General features: G+C 42.2%; 1 protein-coding gene across 1 annotated transcript; it reads right to left on the bottom strand.

Moving 5' to 3' along the window:
- Positions 1–1710: 1710 nt before the first annotated feature.
- LOC139172317 (actin-related protein 2/3 complex subunit 1B-A-like) lies at positions 1711–20722 on the bottom strand. The gene is made up of 10 exons (XM_070761294.1): positions 20464–20722; positions 14840–14914; positions 12561–12665; positions 11001–11223; positions 10041–10148; positions 9650–9856; positions 8386–8461; positions 7166–7362; positions 5311–5401; positions 1711–1976 (listed from the first exon to the last, which is right to left on the bottom strand). Exons 2-10 carry the CDS (start codon positions 14901–14903, stop codon positions 1938–1940), a joined length of 1110 nt encoding a protein of 369 aa, XP_070617395.1. The 5' UTR covers positions 14904–14914; positions 20464–20722; the 3' UTR covers positions 1711–1937.
- Between the last annotated feature and the right edge of the window lie 735 nt (positions 20723–21457).

Consider the following 21457-nt stretch of genomic DNA (forward strand, 5'->3'; position numbering starts at 1 on the left):
CAACTTATAGCCGTTCATTTAGTGACTGCTCAAAGTTACGACGGCGACTGAAACGAGCGACTTAGGATGGTTTTTCCATCCTTCTGACCGTTTCAGCCTCCCGTGGTTCCACAATCCAAATTCTGACCACTTGCGCTGTCCCATAGCCACGTGATCCAAAGCAAATCCAATGGGGGAAGCCAGATTTCACTCAACCAACCGGGTTACTGGCTTAACAACCGTAGTGATTCACCTAACAGCCGTGGCAAGAAAGGTGTACAATGTGTTCTAGCCACAACTACTGATCCCACAAATTCTCCAAAGGCTCAATCTTCAAACAAGTACGACACGCGGAATATAATCTGGTAGCAAGCAAGCAGCAGGATTGGAATTTCTCTATCGGCAGGGAGTTAATTACTTTCTGATGCAATTAACATACCATTCTGAATAGCTGGGAGATAACAGGCTATAAATCTCTACTTAAGCAAAAATCTTACCGGCACAAAACACGGTTTACTGTGAAACTGCTTCTGGCTCATTGGAGCAGTCTCTCATGATTATCTAGGGTTTTCTTTTCGAGAAGCTAATGATACACGCGCCATACTTTGTCAATCAGTTGTCAGAACACAGCTGCCTTTTCCAATTTCTCCTAAAGTGACGTATGCAGTGCACAGAACTACTAAACTGCAGATTAATACCTCTTACCTTGGACTTCTCTTTTGATTTTTCTTCTATATTTTGGATCTAACCACTTGCTGTGTGATAACTCATCAGGCCCTTCTAAATCACTGTCCACTTCACTCCTTTCTCCCCTACCATCTGATAACCTCCCTAGCTAGGATAAACTAAGGCACTTGGCTCTTTGTCTTCAGAATCAAACATTTCCTGAGGCTGACAAGGATGGCAACACAATGGATCAAAGCTCACTTGACAGATACAGTGGTATCTCATGATACGAACCCCTCGTCTTACGAACAACCCGAGATACGAACCCGGGGTTCAGGAAAATTTTTGCCTCTTCTTAGGGACTTTTTCCTTCTTACGAACCTGCCGCCTCCGCCGAGAAGCCCCGCCGCCCGGCTGACGCTTTTTGAAACAGCCAGGGGGCTTCCCAGCGTCCTCCTGAACCCGAACGCCAAACCCAAACTTCCGGGTTCGGCCTTCGGGAGGCCGCCAAGAAGCCTCCCGGCTGTTTTAAAGGGTGACAGCCAGGCGGCGGGGCTTCTCAGCGGCCTCCCAAACGCAGAACCCGAAAGTTCGGGTTCGGGAGGCGGCTGAAAAGCCCCACCGCCCGGCTGTCACCTTTTAAAACAGCCAGGGTGCTTCTCAGCAGTCTCCTGAACGCCGAACCCGGAAGTTCGGGTTTGGCATTCGGGTTCAGGAGGACGCTGGGAAGCCCCCCGACCCCCAGCTGTTTTAAAAGGTGACAGCCGGGCGGCGGCATTTTTTTTGCGGGTTTTTTTTCATTGCACGGATTAATTGACTTTACATTGTTTCCTATGGGAAACAATGTTTCGTCTTACGAGCTTTTCGTCTTACAAACCTCCCCCTGGAACCAATTAGGTTCGTAAGACGAGGTATTACTGTATTTCACTGGAAATGTTGGGCTCCATTGCCGTCGTAACGCGCGGACTGCCTGCAAGCATATAAAAATTGGCAGAGATTCATCTTTTAAATTCTGAGAAATGCAATCGACTGTAGGAAGGAGGAAGAGACCAATGACAAGACACCGACTTTAAACTTGTTTTTAATAACTGCATGCGTTTTAATTTTAAGCCCCTCCTGGGTTCCTGCCCAGGAGGCCTGATTTTTTTTAAAAAGCTGAGCTCGTAGTATCTGGGATTGTCATTTCTTGAAGGTTCTGGAAAGCAGGAATCGAAGAAGCTTTAATTGATTTCCTGGGCAGGTGGGAATCGCTGTCTCCGCTGGTGGATTTTATGCAGGGAGGGGCCGTTGGCTTATTTCACCCGAAGGCCTTTCATTGCAGCCTCCAAGGTCTGAAAGACAAAAGGAAAGAGAATTTACAATCCCGGCTCTATTTGATCAAGATCAGAAATTGGATCCATTGGAATCCGGAGTGATTTTACCCCGGATTCTCAATATTATAAATCTCTCTAACCTCTTGATTATTTTTTTTCCCTCCCCTTTTCTTTGGCTCAAGCAGAAACTAAAAGCATGGAATGAAAAAAAATCTATTTCCCCCTGAAAGGACTCAAACCCCTGCCTTGATTTTCTTCCAAATTTCCACCGAAGTTTTTTGAGGGGGGTGGAATTTGTTTATTTATTTTTATTTTATTTTTATTTTATTTTTTTATTAAATTTGTATGCCGCCCCTCTCCGCAGACTCGGGGCGGTTCACAACAGCAACAGAAAAAAATATATAATACAAATTCAATAATTAGAAAGCTAAAAACCCATAATTTTAAAAAAGCATGCACACAACATACCACACGTAAACAGCATAGGCCTGGGGAAGATATTTCAGTTCCCCCATGCCTGACGGCAGAGGTGGGTTTTAAGGAGTTTGCAGAAGGCAAGGAGGGTGGGGGCAGTTCTAATCTCAGGGGGAAGCTGGTTTCAGAAGGTCGGGGCCGCCACAGAGAAGGCTCTTCCCCTGGGACCCGCCAAACGACATTCTTGCAACATGAAAGGGTGAAAACCAGACAAGGCTCCTTCCCGTTGAAATAATGATCATAAATAAAATATAATAATAATAATAATAATAATAATAATAATAAATAAAGTGAATTATGAAAGTGGTCATGCTGGAGAAAAACCTGCATTTGTAGCTAACCAGGGTTTTTATTTTATTTTTTTGAAGAATGCTTCTGGGACCTGTTAGAAAGATATATAATGCTGCAACCATAGTTCCCTCTAAGCTGAGCAGTGAGCAATCGCTCACTTAAAAATCATCATCAACTCAGAGTTTTCCAAACCTGCCCAGAAGCCGAGAGGGAAAGAATGAGAGGGAAGGAGAGAGAGAGGAAGAGAGAGGAACAGATAGAAAAAAGAGAGGAAGGAAAAGAGAAAGAAAAAGAATGGGAGTAAGGAAGAGAGAAAGAAAATCAAAATCTAGTTTGAAACTATCTCAACTATTTAAGGGGCATTTTGATATTGATAGAGTTGCCCTATTATGAGCTCACTGTTATAGACACACAGTACAGTATTTTATTTTGAAATTCTCTCAGGCAAAACAGGGTGGGTTTTTTATTTGCTTGCTTGCTTGCTTGCTTGCTTGCTTGCTTGCTTGCTTGCTTGCTTGCTTGCTTGCTTGCTTGCTTGCTTGCTTGCTTGCTTGCTTGCTTGCTTGCTTGCTTGCTTGCTTGCTTGCTTGCTTGCTTGCTTGCTTGCTTGCTTGCTTATTTATTTATTTATTTATTATTTCTGTGCCGCCCAGTCCCGAAGGGACTGCCGCTCAGACACTATACTTTTCCGCCCACCCCAAAAAAAAATTAGAGGGAACACTGGCTGCAACCAGATGCTATGGGTTGGGTTGCAGTAGCAAGCTGCTACCGGTATTTTTTTAATTTTATTTATTTATTTATTTATTGTTTATTTATTTATTTATTAGATTTGTATGCCGCCCCTTTCCGTAGACTCGGGGCGGCTCACAACACAATAAAACAGTTCATGACAAATCTAATAATTTACAATTTAAAATTTAAAATAGTTAAAAACCCCATTTTTAAGCAGACATACCTACAAACATACCATACATAAATTATATAGGCCCGGGGGAAATATTTCAGTTCCCCCATGCCTGATGACAAAGGTGGGTTTTGAGGAGTTTACGAAAGGCAAGGAAGGTAGGGGCAGTTCTAATCTCTGGGGGGAGCTGGTTCCAGAGAGTCGGGGCCGCCACAGAGAAGGCTCTTATTTATTTATTTATTTATTAACATAAAAGAAAAACACAATACAATTATCCTAGATCCAATTACTTTAGCCTAATCTAATCTAATTTAAAATCCCGTTACATTAAAAGTCAGCCATCCCCACTGATTGGTATGGTTGAGGATGGCGCACCGGTAGTGAAAGTTGCACTACACGCGCAGCTTCTGTGCGCCCCAGCATGGTTTTGCTTCTGCGCATGCACCGGGAGCAAAATCTTGTGGAAGAGCGCATGCAAGAGAGATTTGGGTGCTTTGTTTGCTTTTGCGCATGCACGTAACCCAAAAAAACCCTCATTGAAATCTCACGCATGCGCATCCCTTTGCGAGATTTTGCTTCCTGTTGAGTTGGGTTTGGAAGCTGACTAACTTCACCTTAGTGGGGGCGCAGTGGCTCAGTGGCTATGACGCTGAGCTTGCCGATCAGAAGTTTGCTGGTTCGAATCCCTAGTGCTGCGTAATGGAGTGAGCTCCCATTACTTCTCTGCCAGCCCAACAGTTGAAAAGCGTTAAAAATGCAAGCAGAAAAAGGAGAAAAACATTTTGACACAAGCTAAAATTTCCCCAGGCCTTCAGGCCTATCCAGAACTCCGGGTTTGCAACGCCAAAGGTTCAAAACTTATTCTAACTCATGCTAACTTATTTCTATGCCACCCCGGGGCCTCGATAAGAACATAATTATCTCTGGGACCGCCTTCTGCTGCACGAATCCCAGCGACCAGTTAGGTCCCACAGAGTGGGTCTTCTCCGGGTCCCGTCAACTAAACAATGCCGCTTGGCGGGACCCAGGGGAAGAGCCTTTTATGTGGCGGTCCCGGCCCTCTGGAACCAACTCATCCCAGAGATTAGAATTGCCCCCACCCTCCTTGCCTTTGGTAAGCTCCTTAAAACCCACCTCTGCCGCCAGGCATGGGGGAATTGAGATACTCTTTCCCCCTAGGGAACATTTTATGCATGGTATGTCTGTATGTATGTTTGGTTTTATAACAAGGGTTTTTAGCTGTTTTAGTATTGGATTATTAGTATATGCTGTTTTATTGCTGTTGTTAGCCGCCCCGAGTCTGCAGAGAGGGGCGGCATACAAATCCAATAAATAAATAAATAAATAAATAAATAATGTGAACAGAGCATCGAGATGCGGCTATGGATCCCATCTGGGCTTGCCTAACCACCGACACCTACACAAGGAATACTACATTGAGTCATTTCAACCACATGACCATAAAGACATCTTTGGACAGTGCCAGCTCTTCGGCTTAAAAATAGAGATGAGCTCCACTGCCCCCTGGAATTGAGAGCAACTAGCACGTATGTGCGAGGGGAACTTTTGCCCTGGACCTTTCAAACTTCATGTTTTAAGCCTTAAAACATCTAGACATTGTTCTTCTCTTAAGAATTCCACCTGGATGGCCCCGGGCAGCCCTCTTTCGCCCTCCCTACTCACCTTCACGTCCCATATGCTCATGCCGCCATCCATCCCGGTGGTGCAGAATTTGGAGCAGTTGCCCTTCCCGCCGGCAACCACAGAGATTTGGCTGGAAGAGAACAGAAGGATCCCTGGGTTGAGTCATAGAAACGTAGAAGACTGACGGCAGAAAAAGACCTCATGGTCCATCTAGTCTGACCTTATACTATTTCCTGTATTTTATCTTAGGATGGATCTATGGTTATCCCAGGCGGGTTTAAATTCAGTTCCTGTGGATTTACCAACCAGGTCTGCTGGAAGTTTGTTCCAAGCATCTACTACTATTTCAGTCAAATCATATTGTCCCACGTTGCTTCTGATCTTTCCCCCAACTAAGCTCAGATTGTGCCTCCTTGTCCTTGTGTTCACTTTTCTATTAAAAACACTTCCTTCCTGGACCTTATTTAACCCTTTGAGATATTTAAATGTTTTGATCATGTCCCCCCTTTCCCTTCTGTCCTCTGGACTAGACAGATTGAGTTCATTGAGTCTTTTCTGATAGGTTTTAAGGTTAAGTGTTCTCAACTTGGAATGGAAAAGACTACAAATCCATTAGTGATGGACAATGATAATCTGCGGGCAGTGATGGGCTCCTATGGTGTACGGTGAGGTATGCAGAACCAGTAGAAAAATTTTGGATTTTTTTTTCCCCTTCTGAGCTCTTGGTATCTTTTTCCTATCGCAGTAAATGTGGTCGAATTTGTATAATTTTAGAAACATAGAAGACTGACGGCAGAAAAAGACCTCATGGTCCATCTAGTCTGCCCTTATACTATTTTCTGTATTTTATCTTACAATGGATATATGTTTATCCCAGGCATGTTTAAATTCAGTTACTGTGGATTTACCAACCACGTCTGCTGGAAGTTTGTTCCAAGGATCTACTACTCTTTCAGTAAAATAATATTTTCTAATGTTGCCTTTGATCTTTCCCCCAACTAACTTCAGATTGTGCCCCCTTGTTCTTGTGTTCACTTTCCTATTAAAAACACTTCCCTCCTGAACCCTATTTAACCCTTTAACATATTTAAATGTTTCGATCATGTTCCCTCTTTTCCTTCTGTCCTCCAGACTCTACAGATTGAGTTCATGAAGTCTTTCCTGATACGTTTTATGCTTAAGACCTTCCACCATTCTTGTAGCCCGTCTTTGGACCCGTTCAATTTTGTCAATATATTTTTGTAGGTGAGGTCTCCAGAACTGAACACAGTATTCCAAATGTGGTCTCACCAGCGCTCTATATAAGGGGATCACAGTCTCCCTCTTCCTGCTTGTTATACCTCTAGCTATGCAGCCAAGCATCCTACTTGCTTTCCCTACCGTCCGACCACACTGCTCACCCATTTTGAGACTGTCAGAAATCACCACCCCTAAGAGCTGTATGTGCGCGTGTGTACATACACATACAGTTTATATAGTAGATAATGCATATTTTTGTGTGCCGGTGTGTAATATGTATGCATATGGTATATATACATAGAATTAAATAGAATATTTTGGATGTTCAATAATAGTAAATAGATAGGGAAATTGTATCTCTTTGAGGCAAGAAGAGGCCAAGCACCCTAACCCTAACCCTTGACGTGAGTGACGTCAAGTTGGCCACCTTTAAGCCAGTCACATGAGCTTTAAGCCACCCCGGGGTCACATGACCCTCAAACCACTCCCTCCTGGTCACATGGCCAGCAAGCCACACCCATAAAATAAACCACGCCCACAGTGTAGTAGTAAACATTTTTGCAGCCCTTCACTGGTCTCAATGGCACTGTTATTGCTAACTTGCCAAATACGGAGAGCCTTTGTTATAAAGGGGGAAAAAGTTTTGCAGACTTGCCTGATGCTGTTCTTGTGGACCGTGTCCAGAGAAGCATTGTTGGTATCGGAGCTGGCCTTCTTGTCCAGGTTCTGGAAACGCTCCCGAGCTGTCAGTCCACGCTGGGAACTCTGCTTGGGGATGTCCATTTTCCCACCATAGCTCAAGGCGCCCTGCTGTTCATTGTACACGAACAACATGGGGTAGCAGTCATGTCCCTGGGGGGGAAAAATAGAGAAGACAAGAGCGATGAAGTTCACGTTCTACCCAACTTACAGTTGGGTAGAGCTACCACAAATAAGTGTCTTTCTGACAAGGCTGTCCACAACTCCTAAACTTGTTATTCCTGGGGATAGAGAACGTGCAATACAGCTGAGAAAGGATTATACAGTGGCACCTTACGAACTTAATTCATTCCGTGACCAGGTTCTTAATTTAAAAAGTTTGTAAGAAGAAGCAATTTTCCCCATAGGAATCAATGTAAAAGCAAATAAGGCATGCGATTGGGGAAACCACAGGGAGGCTGGAGGTCCTGTTTCCTCCCAGGAGATTCCTAGAGAGACTCCACAGAGGCTTCTCCCTGCCTTTTCCGGCCCTGTTTCCTCCCAGGAGATTCCTAGAGAGACTCCACAGAGGCTTCTCCCTGCCTTTTCCGGCCCTGTTTCCTCCCAGGAGATTCCTAGAGAGGCCCCACGGAGGCTTCTCCCTGCCTTTTACAGTTACAGTTGTGGAGGCTCGGGTTTGTAAGTGGAAAATGGTTCTTGAGAAGAGGCAAAAAAATCTTGAACACCCGGTTCCTATCTAGAAAAGTTCGTAAGTAGAGGCGTTTATAGGTAGAGGTGCCACTGTATTGTGTTCTAATGTTTCGTAGAGAATTTTATTTATTTATTTTGTCAAGTATGAATTGGTAGCATACAATGATATAAAAATGTTTATATACATGATATTAGTAAGAGAGAAACATTAGGACAGGGGACGGAAGGCACGCTGGTGCACTTATGCACGCCCCTTACTGACCTCTTAGGAATCGGGAGAGGTCAACAGTGGACAGTGTAAGGGTAAAGTTTTGGGGGTTAGGTGATGATACTACAGAGTCTGGTAGTGAGTTCCAGGCATCAACTACTCGGTTGCTAAAGTTGTATTTCCTACAGTTGAGTTTGGAGTGGTTTACTTTTGAGTTTGTATCTGTTTCCCTATTTGTGGGGAAAATCACCCCGAAAGAGAGAAAGCGTATGACTTACCGCAGCCACAAGACTGTTCTCGGTGATGAAGGTCACAGCCAGGAGGGGCAGAGTTTCCGTAAAAAGGCAAGCAACACTGAAGAGTAAAGCAAAACTTCAGCCCGATCCTTAATATTTGTTTCAATTACGAATGTGAAAACTCCAGTTGTGGATTATATCAAATAAAGCACCGCTCATCAAACGTTCAAAACTCTACATCCACCAGGTGACTTTTTTGGGGTCCACCTATGTCAATTCTCCAAGACTGGTTTATCTTGGAGAAATGACATAACGTGTTTTCACCAAAATAAGACCCTGTCATATATATATATATTTAACCTTGTTTCCATGCATTCAAAAGCCCAATTAGGCTTATTATCAGGGGATGTCTTATTTTGGAGGAAACAGGGTAGGTGGACCCCCAAAAAAAGTCATAGACTATAGACCAAAAACTTTTAATATTTGTTTGTTTGTTTATTATTTATTTATTTATTTATTTATTTATTTATTTATTTAAAGCTGCTCAAAAAATAAACACGTAAACAACACAATATAACTCTCCAGCTTTCTTTTCCATTAATATTGTCCTAATTTAATAATAATTAATAATAATAATTTATTGGGTTTGTATGCCGCCCCTCTCCGTAGACTCGGGGCCGCTAACAACAATGATAAAACAACATGTAACATTCCAATAATAATTAAAAAAAACCTAAAAACCCTTATTATAAAACCAAACATACACACAAACATACCATGCATAACTTGTAATGGCCTAGGGGGAAGGAATATCTCAAGTCACCCATGCTTGGTGGTGTAAGTGAGTCTTGAATAGTTTACGAAAGACGGGGAGGGTGGGGGCAGTTCTAATCTCCGGGGGGAGTTGGTTCCAGAGGGCCGGGGCCGCCACAGAAAAGGCTCTTCCCCAGGGCCCACCAAACGACATTGTTTAGTCGACAGGACCCGGAGAAGGCCAACTCTGTGGGACCTTATCGTTCGCTGGGATTCGTGCGGTAGCAGGCGGTTCCGGAGGTTCTTCCTCCTTCTTAGCATTAGCATTCAGACTTATATACCTCTTCATAGTGCTCTAAGCGGACTAGAGTCAACATATACTGCCCCCAACAATCTGGCTCCTCATTTTACCAACATCGGAAGGATGGAAGTAAACCTTAAGCCGACTGAGATTCGATCTGCCAAACTGCTGGTGACCAGCAGACGTAGCTTGCAGTGTTGCACTCTAACCACTGCACCACCAAGGCTCTCTTCCTCACACCATCCTACTTACGCCATTTTCTTGTTGGCATCTGCCAAACAGATGGTGCTGTCGTGGCCCACCCAGGCCAGATGGTTGCCACTCTCCGAAAAGCAGATGCTGTGGACCCAGCTGTAGCTGCTCTTCGACTCAAACATCAGCTCCCCGAACGTCATCTTGGATCCCCAAGGAGTAGGGGCTGGGCGCTCTTCCACCTCTTTAATGTAGGCCGAGAAGATCCTGAAAGGTCGATGGAAAGGAGGAAAACAAAGCAGGTGACTCCACAACACTCATCCGAGAAGGAGCTATTTCAGCTAGATCCCCGATCGCACCAATTACTGTGCAACGGGTGGAGAAGAAGACTTCATAACAGATTTACATTACAACTTCCATCATGACTGTATAGTCGATCCAGAAGGCCCACCTGCACTTGAAGTCACAGGATCCTGCCGCCAGGAGGACGTTGTTTGGGTGCCAATCCAGGCAGAGGATGGTCGATCGAATCGGCTTCTTGATGTGCTTACAGACCCACCTGGGAGAAATTGGAGAGAGAAGCTGAAATGCCCAGCTTTTAAACTCTACTCCACTCCACTCCACTCTACTCTACTCTACTCTAATATATATTTTCTTTTATGTACAATGAGAGCATCTGCACCAAAGACAAATTCCTTGTGCATCCAATCACACATCATAATAATAATAATAATAATAATAATAATAATAATAATAATAATAATAATAAATTAGATTTGTGCACCAGGCGAACCTGGGCAAACGTCCCCCTCGCCACAGCTGAAAGATGGTTCTCTAATGTGAGCTGTGGATCGAGGAGGACGCCCAAGTTGCGAACCCTCTCTGAGGGGGTAAATGATTCTCCCCCCAGGGTAATGGACGGACAGATGGAATTGTCCTTGGGAGGCAAAACCCACAGCCACTCCGTCTTGTCTGGGTTGAGTTTGAGCTTGTTGACACCCATCCAGACCCCAACAGCCTCCAGGCACCGGCACATCACTTCCACTGCTTCGCTGACTGGACATGGGATGGAGATGTATAACTGGGTATCATCGGCATACTGATGATACTTCACCCTATGCCCTTGGATGATCTCACCCAGCGGTTTCATGTAGATATTAAATAGCAGGGGGGAGAGGACCGACCCCTGAGGCACCCCATAAGGGAGAGACCTAGGGCCCAGCTTTGATTCATGGAATGATCTTCAACAGTTTTGTTCATCTTTGGTTGCATTTTGAAGATTTAAGCAGCCATCCACTTTAAGGCTATCCAACTTCTAAGACCTTTGGACTTCAACTCCCAGAATTCTCCAGCCATGCCCACGAATCTGCCACGCCCCACCCATCCCTCATTTATTTGCTAAGCGACGCACCAATCATTCTCTTGCTCAAAGTAGCAGATGGAGATCCTCCGGGAGCCGCTGCCCACGGCAAACTTGTTCTCCTTCGGGGACCACTTCACACAACAGGCCGCGCGATTGATCCGGAGGATGACCAGGGTGGGCTTCCAAACATCGTTCTTCAGGGTCCAGACGTAGGCGTTGCGGTCTGTCCCGCAGCTCACAATCCGGTTGCTGTCGGGCGCCCAATCAATGCCTGTCAAAGGAGATCAAGTAGAAGGATTCTGGGAGTCCAAAGTTGGATACCTGCGTTTGTTTGTTTTTTAAACTCAAAATGTCGTAATGCAGTGGTTCTCCACCAATTTATTCTAGTCTAGTCTAGTCTGCTCTACTCTATTCTATTCTAATATATATTTTGTTTTATGTACAATGAGAGCATCTGCACCAAAGACAAATTCCTTGTGCACATTTGGCCAATAAAGAATTCTATTCTATTCTATTCTAATATATATTTTCTTTTATATACAATGAGAGCATCCGCACCTAAGACAAATTCCTTGTGCACATTTGGCCAATATAGAATTCTATTCTATTCTATTCTAATATATATTTTCTTTTATATACAATGAGAGCATCCGCACCTAAGACAAATTCCTTGTGCACATTTGGCCAATATAGAATTCTATTCTATTCTATTCTAATATATATTTTTTTTTATATACAATGAGAGCATCTGCACCAAAGACAAATTCCTTGTGCATCCAATCACACTTTGCCAATAAAGAATTCTATTCTATTCTATTCTACTCTACTTTACTCTACTCTGATTCTTTTTTTTATAAACTTTATAAATTTTCCATAAAAATTGACAAACATACAAACAAACACTTGCAATTTCCCCTCTTGTCATAGAAGTCAAATTTCCTTACAGAAAAAAGAATACATCATTAATACCTTAAATTAATGTATTAATTTAAATGAAAAGAAGAAATTTTATTCAACCTTGTATTAAAAAAGAAAACTTCATATATAAAAAAAGATTAAAGATTAAAGATAAATCATTGCAATATGTCTACAATTCTCACATACATTTAACATTTAATTTTTCTTCTTATTCAACCATATATACACCTTATTCCAGATCACATAAAATTCCGATTCCTCTTGGTTATTTAACCGTTTTGTCATCATATCCATCTCTGCACAGCCTAATATTTTCTTAATAACCTCTTCCTCTTTGGGAATATCTTCCACCTTCCAATTTTGCGCATATACTATCCTGGCCGCAGTCAAAATATGAATAACTAAATAGAGAATATCTTTCTTATATTTCTGTTTAGTTATACCCAGTAGGTAAAATTCCGGGAGGGGGGTGTTCTATCTCTTGCAATGCTATTTCTTTTATTATTCTTTCTATCATTTTCCAATATAACTTAACTTTACTACAAACCCACTACTCTGATTCTTGACAACCGTATCTTTTCTTTTACGCATCCACACCAAAGACAAATTCCTTGTGTGTCCAATCACACTTGACCAATAAAGTAATTCTATAATTAATTAAATTAAATAGTGGGACTTCGTTGTCCTCACCTGTCACTTGCCCATTGTGTTCCTTCAGCTCGTGGATTTTGTCCCACTTGGACCCGTTTTTCTTGTAGATGTGGACTTCGTGATTGTTGGGGGAGATGGCAAGTTCTGCAGGAAAGAAGAGGGACCCAAATTTTGCAAAACCAGCTCGCGTCAGCATCAAGAGACAGGTTGGACCTATTTTGTCAAACCACCCAAACAAACAAACCAAGAAGAAACAGACCAAAACCAGGGGAGCCATAAAAACTTGGCTTTGTCCTAAAGTTATTTTTTCTTTCGGGTATAAAATTTTGATTTTTTTTCCCCCCACCATAAAATAAAACAATATATAGTTACAAACACAACAACAATGCTTAAAATCAAAACGTTTCTTTTCTTATTACTCACTCAGTGGAGGCTCTTAGCTCTACTCATCTAAAAATTTCCATTAATTTTATGCAACATTGTCAATTCTTAAAAGTCTAAATAAAAAATCTTTTTCTCCATCTTTTATTTATTTATTTTATTTATTTATTTGTTTGTTTGTTTGTTTGTTTGTTTTGTCAAGCACATATTGGTAGTATGCAGAGATATAGTAATATTTATATACATGATACTAGTCAGAGAGAAACATTAGGACAGGGGACAGAAGGCACACTGGTGCACTTATACACCCCCCTTTACTGACCTCTTAGGAATCGGGAGAGGTCAATAGTGGTAAAGTTTTGGGGGTTAGGTGATGATACTACAGAGTCAGGTAGGGAGTTCCATGCATCAACTACTAAAGTCGTATTTCCTGCAGTCGAGTTTGGAGCAGTTTACTTTAAGTTTGTGTCTGTCGTGTGCTCGTGTGTTGTTGTGGTTGAAGCTGAAGTAGTCGTTGACAGGAAGGACGTTGTAGCCGATGATTTTATGGGCTATGCTTAGGTCGTGTTTAAGGCGACGTAGTTCTAAGCTTTCTAAACCTAGGATTGTAAGTCTAGTTGCGTAGGGGATTCTGTTGCGAGTGGAGGAGTGGAGGGCTCTTCTAGCAAAGTATCTCTGGACATTTTCAAGAGTGTTTCTGTCCGAAATGCGATGTAGGTTCCAGACCACATCTTAATATAAAAAGTTAGATAATGTCAATGCAAACATTAATAATAAGTTAATTTTTTTGTAGTGGTGTTTTTTTTAACAGCACACACACACACACAAAGAAAAATTCCAAAAAACTAAAAAATAGCATTTGCAGATAAATGGCTCTTTCAGATGGCTGGGAATATCCCTGATTCAGCAATGCAGAAGAGAAAGAGGTCTTGTTCTCCTGCTCTGGGAGGGAGGGATTGGATGTGGAATGAATGGGTTGGAAATTCCAGAGGAAGAGGAAGTGGGAGGAGAGGACAGGAGAGGCTTTCTCATAGCTGTGGGGCAGAGAAGGCAGCTCCTTGGGAGGGATTCTATGCCTGCCGATCTTACATAGATCTAGAGATGGATGGATGGGCTAGAGGACTTCTAGAAACCCCCAAGGATCCAGGGGGATAGGCTAGAGGAGGGGTCTTCTTCAGTCTTGGCAACGTTACAAAAGACATGTGGACTTCCACTCCCAGAATTCCTCAGCCAGCGCAGAAATAGAAAAAGAAATGGATGGGATGGGATGGGGATTTGGAATAGGATGGGATGGGATGGAATAGGAATAGGAATAAGAATAAAATAGAATAGAATAGGAATTAGAACAGATTAGAATAGAATATTAGAACAGAATAGAATAGAAGAGTAGAATAAATTATAATATTAGAATAGAATAGAATATTAGAGTAGAATAGAATAGAATATTAGAACAGAATATTAGAATAGAATAGAAATAAGAATAGACTAGGAATAGGAATATTTATTTATTTATTTATTTATTTATTTATTTATTTATTTATTTATTATTAATCAGATTTGTATGCCGCCCCTCTCTGCAGACTCGGGGCGGCTCACAGCAATAATAATACAATGTAAACAAATCTAATATTTAAGTTAATTTAAAAACCCCAATTTAGAGACCAATCATACTAGCATACCATGCATAAATTTTATAAGCCTACGGGGAGGGAAAGTGTCAATTCCCCCATGCCTGACGACAGAGGTGGGTTTTAAGGAGCTTACAAAAGGCTAGGAGGGTGGGGGCAACTCTGATATCTGGGGGGAGTTGGTTCCAAAGGGTCGGGGCCGCCACAGAGAAGGCAATAGGAATAGAATAATTGCTAATTGGCACAATTGTTGAGTTCAGGAGTTGAATCTCTGGGGATCCAGCAGCTCTTTGAAAAAGGGAGACTTACGAGTCCGGTCCTTGTTCCAGGCATGACAGGTGATGGGTTCCAGCAGGAAGCTTTGATAAGCCATGGTTTTTTAACCTGTTCGAAAAGAAAAACAGTTCAGTTTTAGGAATTACACAGACTATTCATAGCTGGGGTTGAAGATCTAGGCAGAGGTTTCTCCTTTGAACTTGCTGCATGGCTCCCGGACGTTTTGTTACCAAACTTGGTTACAAATTAGGATTTGGGGTGAAATATCTTGATATTGCACCCAAAACCACACTGATGATGTTACCTAGTTTGGTAGCGAAATGTCCAGGAGCCAAGCAGTCAGCTCGGAGGAGAAACCTCTGCCTCAACAGTTTATATATTTTATATTATTTTATAATGTTTTATATTATTTTATATTTTATTATTTCATTTCATTTTACCCCTGAGACAATTTGCAACCGCCTTGCGTAGCAATGGAAATTCTAGTTTCAATGATGGTCTTAAGTCAAGGACTACCTCTTGAATAAATCCAATTTAGAAATCTGAAGACGTCGAAGGAGAAAACGGCACAATGGTTCCTAGCTGGAATAACCTTGTCGCTGATTTGCAGAGTTTAAAAGCAGCGCTGTTCCTGACTTATGTCTGTCCACCAACTACAGTAGCTATGCTCTCTTGGTTGCCTGAAAGATCCGAATCCTTGGTAAATAAAAATAAAAATAAAAACAAGGAGACCAAACACATTGATCAGTCTTTTATTTCTGTTTTAGAGAACTCCACAGTTGGGTACGTCTTCCGTCAATGCTTATTAGTTCTGCAAAATGTGTTGATCCAGCTAATTGGTTGCTTTAGAATTGAATAGAATAGAATTTTATTGGCCAAGTGTGATTGGACACACAAGGAATTTGTCTTGGTGCATATGCTCTCAGCGTACATAAAATAAAATATACATTTGTCAAGAATCATGTGGTACAACACTTAATGATTGTCATAGGGGTCAAATAAGCAATGAAGAAGCAATATTAATAAAAATCTTAGGATACAAGCAACAAGTTACAGTCATACAGTCAACATGGGAGGAAATGGGTGAAAGGAATGATGAGAAAAACTAGTAGAATAGAAGTGCAGATTTAGTAGAAAGTCTGACAGTGTTGAGGGAATTATTTGTTTAGTAGAGTGATGGTGTTTGGAAAAAAACTATTCTTGTGTCTAGTTGTCTTGGTGTGCAGTGCTCTGTAGCGACGTTTTGAGGGTAGGAGTTGAAACAAATTGTGTCCAGGATGTGAGGGGTCAGTAAATATTTTCCCCTATAACCAAATCATGATTCTTAACAAATGTCTCTTTTCCTTTATGTCCACTGAGAGCATCTGCACCAAAGACAAATTCCTTGTGTGTCCAATCACGCTTGGCCAATAAAGAATTCTATTCTATTCTATTATAAAAAGCAGAACAAAGACCATCAGGCTGAGCCTCATGAGGAAATCCAACCTTGAGAACTGCTGTCTGCTCTTCCTCTCTGAAATCTCTCTGCTTTTGGCCTTATATGGTATTACCTAATTGCTCTTGGTTAAGAAATAGTTCCGTTTTCCTGTGCTAATTTTTTTTTGCCCCCAAGCTATTTACTTCCTTGCCTTTCAAGCCAATTCAATAAAAGTAATTCAAAAGAGCCAGAAAGTAAGCCAATCTTTCGCTGGTTGAGAGTTCACATTTGGCAGCAAAGACGGGTTGTTGTTGTTTTAATAACAGAGTGTAGAGTTTTATGGATTCCTCTGGTTTTGGTCCGCATTGTTCTGGTTTGTCTGTTTTCATTAAGCCCTATTGACAAATCCTGCCTATTTTCCACGCCTCGACATGATAGTGTGAAGGTGGATTAGGGTTGATTGCATTGGGGATGACTTAGAGAGGGCAAACGAGGGGGGATTAACAGAGGGATAGAATCAAGATCCCGTGAAGTGTTAATAGTTAATAGTTGGTAGAAACATAGAAGACTGACGGCAGAAAAAGACCTCATGGTCCATCTAGTCTGCCCTTATACTATTTCCTGTATTTTATCTTAGGATGGATATATGTTTATCCCAGGCATGTTTAAATTCGGTTACTGTGGATTTACCAACCACGTCTGCTGGAAGTTTGTTCCAAGGATCTACTACTCTTTCAGTCAAATAATATTTTCTCACGTTTCTTTTGATCTTTCCCCCAACTAACTTCAGATTGTGTCCCCTTGTTCTTGTGTTCACTTTCCTATTAAAAACACTTCCCTCCTGAACCTTATTTAACCCTTTAACATATTTAAATGTTTCGATCATGTCCCCCCTTTTCCTTCTGTCCTCCAGACTATACAGATTGAGTTCATGAAGTCTTTCCTGATACGTTTTATGCTTAAGACCTTCCACCATTCTTGTAGCCCGTCTTTGGACCCGTTCAATTTTGTCAATATCTTTTTGTAGGTGAGGTCTCCAGAACTGAACACAGTATGGCCACACTTGGAATACTGCATTCCATTTTGGTTACCGCGATGCAAAAAAGGATGTTGAGACTCTAGAAAAAGTGCCGAGAAGAGCAACGAAGAGGATGAGGGGACTGGAGGTTAAAACATATGAAGACCAGTTGCAGGAACTGGGCATGGCTGGACCAGGGGAGAAATGATAGCAACTTTCCAGTATCTCAAGGGTGGTCACAAAAAAGAGGGAGTCAACCTATTCTCCAAAGCACTTGAGGGTAGAACAAGAAGCAACGGGTGGAAATTAAATCATGGAGAGAAGCAACTTAGAACTAAGGAGAAATTTCCTGACAGTTAGAACAATTAATCCATGGAACAATTTGCCTCCAGAAGTTGTGAATGCTCCAACACTGGGAGTTTTGAAGAAGACATTGAATAGCCATTTGTCTGAAGTGGTGTAGGGTTTCCTGCCTAAGCAGGGGGTTGGACTGGAAGACCTCCAAGGTCCCTTCCAACTCTGTTGTTGTTATTATTATCATTGTGGATTAGTCATCCCCTTGAGGTTATTCACTGCTTCTAACTACACTTCTTATCTGCATGGAAAGATAACCCAGGAGCCTCATATTATCAATTAGCTCAAGAGGGATTTGTTCAGATTTAAGGTTGCATTCAGCTTTGCTCTCCACACTGCAAAAAAAGACCTTGAAACACTAGAGAAGAAGAGAGCAACCAGAATGACAAGGGGATTGGAAACTAAAACATACGAAGGAACTTTGCAGGAGCTGGGCATAGATAGTCTAGCGAAGAAGAAGTCCAGGGTGGACGTGATAGCAGCCTACAAATATTTGAGGGGTTGCCACAGAGAGAAGGCGGTCAAGCTATTTTCAAAAGCACCTGAAGGCCAGACAAGGAATAATTGAAAAGTGTTCGGAAACTTCAGATTGTGCAGAACGCAGCCGCGAGAGCCATCGTGGGGCTTCCAAGATTCGCCCATGTTTCTTCAACACTCCATGGCCTGCATTGGCTGCCGATCAGTTTCCAGTCACAATTCAAAGTGTTGGTCATGACCTTTAAAGCCCTACATGGCTTTGGACCAGATTACCTCCGGAACCGCTTGCTACCGCACGAATCCCAGCGACCGATAAGCTCCCACAGAGTTGGCCTTCTCCGGGTCCCATCGACTAAACAATGTCGTTTGGCGGGCCCCAGGGGAAGAGCCTTCTCTGTGGCGGCCCCAGCCCTCTGGAACCAACTCCCCCCGGAGATTAGAATTGCCCCCACCCTCCCTGTCTTTCATAAACTACTCAAGACTCATTTATACCGCCAGGCATGGGGGAGTTGAGATATTCCTTCCCCCTAAGCCATTACAAGTTATGCATGGTATGTCTGTGTGTATGTTTGGTTTTATAATAAGGGTTTTTAGTTGTTTTATTATTGGATTGTCACATGCTGTTTTTATCATTGTTGTTAGCCGTCCCGAGTCTACGGAGAGGGGCGGCATACAAATCCAATAAATTATCATTATTAATTATTAATAATGAATAGAAGCTGACCAAAGAGAGATTCAACCTAGAAATAAGGAGGAACTTTCTGACAGTAAGAGCGATAAACCAGTGGAACAGCTTGCCTGTGAAGGTTATGAATGCACCAACACTAGAGACATTCAAGAAGAGATTGGGTTGCTATTTGTCTAGAGTGGCATAGGCCCACTGCACCAGTAGGGGGTTGGACTAGATGACCTACAAGGTCCCTTCCAACTCTAATAAAAATAAACAAACAAATAAATTACATACATACATACATACTGTACATACAGGGAGTGGACAAAAACATGGAAACACCTTGAAAAACCATCCAAATATCTTTCAGTAATGGAGAAAATCATTTGATCTGAATCTTAGCTTTAGCCAATTACATATTGTACCATGTATGCAGGATACCCATTATTATTATTATTATTATTATTATTATTATTATTATTATTATTATTATTATTTATTGGATTTGTATGCCGCCCCTCTTTGCAGACTCGGGGCGGCTAACAACAACGATAAAAACAGCATGTACAATCCAATTAATAAAACAACTAAAAACCCTTATTATAAAAACCAAACATACACACAAACAAACATACCATGCATAATTATGGCTCTTTTTTCATCAGCTCAGAATAGTTAAGTCTTGCGGGATCTTTATTTATTTTTATTTTATTTATTAGAATTGTATGCCGCCCCTCTCCGTAGACACGGGCCGGCTCACAACAACAATAAAACAATTCATGACAAATCTAATAATTTAAAAACATTAAAAGAAAAACCCCGTTATTAAAGCAGACATACACACAAACAAACATACCATGCATAAATTGTATAGGCCCGGGGGAGATGTCTCAATTCCCCCATGCCTGACGGCAGAGGTGGGTTTTAAGGAGTTTACGAAAGGCAAGGAGGGTGGGGGCAGTTCTAATCTCCGGGGGGAGCTGGTTCCAGAGGGTCAGGGCCACCACAGAGAAGGCTCTTCCCCTCATCTTGTAAGGAGGGGCAGGAATCTAAAAATAACAGTCCGCTTCCTTGGATAATTTCTTTTTTTCGGGGGGGGGGGGAAGGCTTGCAAGCAAACTCCAAATCCAAAAACCTCTGCCCAACCCACCAGCCTTTTTTAAAAAAATAACCCCAAAAACTTACTCTGCTTGTTTTGAAGAAACAAGCACCAAAAAACCTCTCTTGCTGCCCACTTCAGAGAAGCAATGTCACTTGGGTTAATCTGCAGAGGATTGTTCAGAAGAACCACAATTTTTGTGTGTGTGACTGTGTTTGGAGAGGGAGAAACTTTTGAGGCGTTGTTTCGGTAGAAAACTCAAGAAGGGAAGCCAACCGCTCTCCGGAGAGAAACTTCAGTGGGTGGAAAGGAAAAAAAAGACACACACAAAAAACCCCCCAAAACTTCCTGAAAGTATTGCCAGAAGGGAATGGAAAGGAAATAACACCCAAATGGAAAGGAGGAGGAGGATGGGGCAGGAGGAGGGCTGGTGGGGGTGGTGAGGAGGGAGAAAATTCGTCAAACCAGTTTTTTCACTCCAGATTTTGGACCCCTGCCATCCCTTCGGAGAGAACCGCCTCCGCGAGAAAGTTAGCCAAGAGAGAAGAAGACGACAACTGAAAGAGAACCTCTTTGGGGTTTTGTCTTTTTGTTTTTTTGAAGGAGCATCTCAGAGACTGACCTTGGATTGGGAAGATGAAGCTCTTGAGATCTTGATCTGTTGAGAAGAGGAGCAGAACGGTTTGTCCACGGACTCTGGGCAGTCGACGTGAACAGCTCTCCGCTGAGCCAGCTCAGGAGGAAATGAAGAAAGAAGTTGAGAGGCAAGGCTAAACTGTCAGACTTCCCTCTCGGCGGCAAGAAACTTAACCACTTCCTTGCTTGGGGGTTGGAAATTTCTTTGTGTGTGTGTAGGAGATGCCTTTTGTGTAGTGAAGGAGGAGTAAGCTTGCAGCCTCCAACAATAGAAACATAGAAACATAGAAGTCTGACGGCAGAAAAAGACCTCATGGTCCATCTAGTCTGCCCTTATACTATTTCCTGTATTTTATCTTAGGATGGATCTATGTTTATCCCAGGCATGTTTAAATTCAGTTACTGTGGATTTATCTACCACGTCTGCTGGAAGTTTGTTCCAAGGATCTACGACTCTTTCAGTAAAATAATATGTTCTCATGTTGCTTTTGATCTTTCCCCCAACTAACTTCAGATTGTGTCCCCTTGTTCTTGTGTTCACTTTCCTATTAAAAACACTGCCCTCCAAAATGCTGATTTTGCAAGGCAGTCAGGGCTGGAAAAATCATTTAAACCAGCAATCACCAACTGGTGGGTCTTTGGACCACTGGTGGTCCGTGAGAAAATTTTGGTGGTCCGCAGAAAAATTATTTGCATTTTTTATACTGCACTAAATCAGAATGGAATAGAATTCTTTATGGGCGAAGCGTGATTGGACACACAAGGAATTTGTCTTTGGTGCTTATGCTCTCAGTGTACATAAAAGAATATATATATACTGCGCAAAAAATAAAGGGAACATTTAAACTAGGTCCCACAGTTGGCCTTCTCCAGGTCCCGTCAACTAACAATGCCGTTTGGCGGGACCCAGGGGAAGAGCCTTCTCTGTGGCGGCCCCAACCCTCTGGAACCAGCTCCCCCCAAAGATTAGAACTTCCCCC

Source organism: Erythrolamprus reginae, chromosome 9 (genome assembly GCF_031021105.1).
Source record: "Erythrolamprus reginae isolate rEryReg1 chromosome 9, rEryReg1.hap1, whole genome shotgun sequence".
Classification (NCBI taxonomy): Eukaryota; Metazoa; Chordata; class Lepidosauria; order Squamata; family Dipsadidae; genus Erythrolamprus; species Erythrolamprus reginae.